A 4,011-nucleotide genomic window follows, 5' to 3' on the forward strand; every position below is an offset into this window, starting at 1 on the left:
TTACAAAGTGTGCGCACGCGCCCTACGAAAGTTAACATAAATACATGCATGCATGCATAAACTTTATTTCATCTGGAATTTGAGAATAACTACAGGAGCTAATATCTTCGAGACATTACATTTACAGCTAAAATACACAGTCCATACGGATAAATAACTAAATATGAAATATTTAAAGAAAAAGTTATCTTTGAAAAAGCAGCTATACCGTCAAAATGCGACTTGGATTCTTATTTTAAAACTTGTTAACTCAGTCAGTGCAGAAATTATCAGGCAGCGAATTCCATAACTTTGGTGATACTGAAGTAAGAAAGAGAATTAAGTACCATAACTGGTTGTTCTAGGTTAACTGAGGGACAGAATGGAATTTCCGTGAACATCATGAGAAGAAGACCGGAGAGAAAACTTTGTTGTTTTTCGTAGGCAGTAGCAGGAAAATCCTTGGAAAACAGACTTTGTATTAATATGAAGAAATTTTGCATGCGCTTATTGCATAAAGATCAGATAGAGCTTGCCTATAGTAATCTGCAAATGCAAATCTTAGTATTCTCTTATTTACGTCATTCCGTTGTTGTAACAAGAACAACTGCCGGACGAAAGGCCAGTTTTTGCTACGAGAATAACAGCAAAAAAGCACTATTTTGTTGAGAATTTTCTATGACGAAAATTTCTTCACAAACCAAAAGTCTACATTAACAGCATACACCAGGGCTACTCCGTAGTATCTGGCTAGAAATGTTCTTCTCCCTTTTTCCTCCGGTCGCGCTTCAGCCATTTGATGAGGGCCAGTGTCGTGCTTCTCAAGTTGCCTCGTTCATGCCCAAACGAAATCTGGGTAATTCTTCCATTCCACGACAAGGGAAGACCTCCGGTTGTCTTTTTGCAAGTGCGATCGCCATGTGATAAATTCGCATAATGATGGGTTTAAAAAACAAAACGCAGCAAAGATAATTCTGCCATCATTAAGCGCTATTTTGTCGAGATGAATCGCATTACTGATAGCAAAGAAAGATCCTTAATGAGGGCTTCCTTTCCAGACAAAAGCTATTCACGGTTTTCCTCAACAAACGAAAGATATTTTTTCCTTTCATCGACTAAACAGCTGACTAAAGGATTTATTTTGGGACTTTGAAAACACCGGCAAATTTGAGAAAAGCTGTTGAAATGATCTTTTGGACTCAATTTACCGCTTTCTGACATTCAAAACATTAACTGGGATTTTCACCCTTAATCGTCCATCTATTGATAAGCGGCGAAAATGAGAGTTAATGCCTCCGTATGCGTGGGACATTTAGATATGTTTTCGCATATTTCACTTTGTTAAGATTAGGCTGAGTGTCGGTCTTTAATGAAACATCATTGAGCGTTTCTTGTTAATGAATTTCAGGAGGCAAGCCCGAGAGACAAGCATTAATTCATTCGTCACAAATGAAAAGAAAGCCTTACTCGGTTTTCTGCTCTTGTGACTGAAATCTGAAGCTAAACAGCGTCATTTATTTCAGCCGAGATCACGAGATCTCGTCTTCTGTGGAATTTCAATCTTATAAATACTTCAAGTTTGTTCGACGACTCTGATTCGTAGTAATGACGCCTCGAAAACGTGCATTTGAAAACACAGTTGTCTCTACACTAATCGATAAGCGATGCTTTGTGAAAGATGAGTTACTCGTCCTACAACCCGCATGTAAACTTCAAGATCTTAAAATCCAGGATATTATTGAAGAGGTTCTGAGGACAAATTTGAAAGAGGTGTGTTTCGAGTCGTGGGACAGTGATGCCCGTTGCAATGCCCTTAGTCAAATGATAAGGCAAAAACTACGAGGAACTGAGCACAAGTTTGTTAACGTCGCAGTGGTCGTTTTAATCGGACAAGCAGACGATACTGGAATCGTAAAAGCTTCGCACAAAGTTTGGAAACCAGAATACGACAGCTTTGCATCTGCTTGGTTCAAGAACGAAACTTTATTTGCTGTCGGAACAGTGTTTGCTACGTATGCTGCAAGAAATTCTTGAAACTATGTGGACTGAGACGCGAAACCTAGAAGCGACTCGTCTGATTCGTTGTACCATAGTCAGTGGTTATAGAGTATGAAAAGATGTTATAGCCGTGTGCGCTGAAGGAAAACGACTATTAAATTACTGAATCTATCTTGAGAAACACTGTTTTCAGAACGGATCACAAGGACTTCTAAACCATTTCAGATTATCTTTAAAAGCTCGATATAAAAAATTTTCTTACGTGAAAACGTCAAGTGTAAAAACGTAGAATCTCGTCTCCTTTTTTAAACAATAAAAATTTCCTAGCCATCAGCCCTTTGGACGAAGCGGGATAAAGTCCACTTAGAATTGTAAAGAAAGTGCTCATTTGTCCACTGATGAGAAAATTAAACGTGTTTATAGACGTTCATCAACGTTGTTTTCCCTTGAAAAGTAATTTCAACAACTGCATTAGTTATCAGATGATGAATTGCGTGCATATAGACTGAGGCAAAATAACTGCTGCTGTAGTAACCGAAGGGTTCTTTATGTTAGAAAGACATGAGAGAAGACCGCATAGATGTAATAATCAACTTGCTACATTATAAGCCATGTGCTCATGTGATCCCTCGTTCGATTGCATAATCATGTACTATCATATTACTACATTCCTCCCTTTTCAGTTACATTTCCGTAAGAATATAAAAGCACATACAATCAACTTAAATCAACTTAAATCTCATGTCAACAAATAGAACTATGATTCAGAATGATTACTTAATGTAACAGAAACAAATTCAATGATCACATGACAATTGTAAAGCAGAGAGCGCATGGCTTATAACAAAGCAACTTGATTATTACATCTGTGTCTTCACTCAAGTCTTTCCTGGGATCCTCGTCGCCAATGTAGTAACCGAAGGGTTCTTTATGTTAGAAAGACATGAGTGAAGACAGATGTAATAATCAACTTGCTTTATTATAAGCCATGTGCTCTCTGCTTTACAATTGTCATGTGATCTCTCGTTCGATTGCATAATCATGTACTATCACATTACTATAGCTGCTATCTTGTGTTCCGGGCCAACTACAATGAACGGAAATTACAGAAATTAATTTGATTTTCCATTTATTTGACGTGCATTAAGGAAGGGAGAAAGATGGTCTGTCTTACAATCGTTTATTACACAGGGGGAAATGAAATCGGAAGAAAACAGACGTTTTTCTAACATAAGCTCTTTCAATAATGGGTCGGCGTAAGACGCAGGTGTGTGTAAGGGAATCTTTACTGAAGCTATGATCCTCGCAGTTATGAACGCAATTTTTAGCAATAGATTGTTTTCAATCACGTGATGAGACGGCCATGTTGGTGTACAAAACAATAGCAAATAGGCCTTTTGCAACAAACGATCACATGGTACCAAACCCGCCATGCTGGAGGGCAAGCTCATTATCATTCCCCCACTGGGACATTAAAATAAAGGCAAGTCAAGCTTGACTGGTTCAGGTCTCTTTGTTTTAATGTCCCAGGGAGGAAGGGGGGGGGGGGGGGGGGGGGGAATATTAATGAGCTTGTTGCACTCCAGCATGGCGGATTTTGTACCATGTGATCGTTTGTTGCAAAAGTCAGGGAGTGGGGAGTCAGGGTGGGAGTCGGGGAGTCAGGGTGTTTAAGTGGTCATCAATCGTGCCTTCCACCTCTGTGACCCAGGTTTAACTCTGGCCTCGAGGTCGTATGTGGGCTGAGTTTCAGTCGATCTCAACCTGACTCCAAGGGTTTTTCTCTGGGTACTCCGGTTTTCCTCCCTCCTCAAAATCGACTCCCAGTCATTTACATCTGGCTGGGTTCGCGGTGCTCCGAGATCACACATGGATCGTATGGCGGCAGCCGTGGGCGCCTTCACATGCATTCGGTCCGATCCCGTTGAGCCGGTTGATCCTGAAAAGCCCTTGTTGGGAGCGGTCAACTGAGCGCACATTTACATTTACAAAAGGCCTATTATTTGTCTTGCTATTATTTTATGCTTTTTCCCA

The 4,011-nt window shown here is 40.0% G+C and overlaps 1 protein-coding gene across 1 annotated transcript; it reads left to right on the forward strand.

Moving 5' to 3' along the window:
- Positions 1 to 1,584: 1,584 nt before the first annotated feature.
- Positions 1,585 to 2,013, forward strand: LOC137974219 (dynein light chain Tctex-type 5-like). The gene has a single exon (XM_068821095.1). The coding sequence runs from the start codon at positions 1,585 to 1,587 to the stop codon at positions 2,011 to 2,013; it is 429 nt and encodes a 142-aa protein (XP_068677196.1).
- Positions 2,014 to 4,011: the final 1,998 nt, after the last annotated feature.

Source organism: Montipora foliosa, chromosome 10 (assembly GCF_036669935.1).
Source record: "Montipora foliosa isolate CH-2021 chromosome 10, ASM3666993v2, whole genome shotgun sequence".
In the NCBI taxonomy this organism is placed as follows: Eukaryota; Metazoa; Cnidaria; class Anthozoa; order Scleractinia; family Acroporidae; genus Montipora; species Montipora foliosa.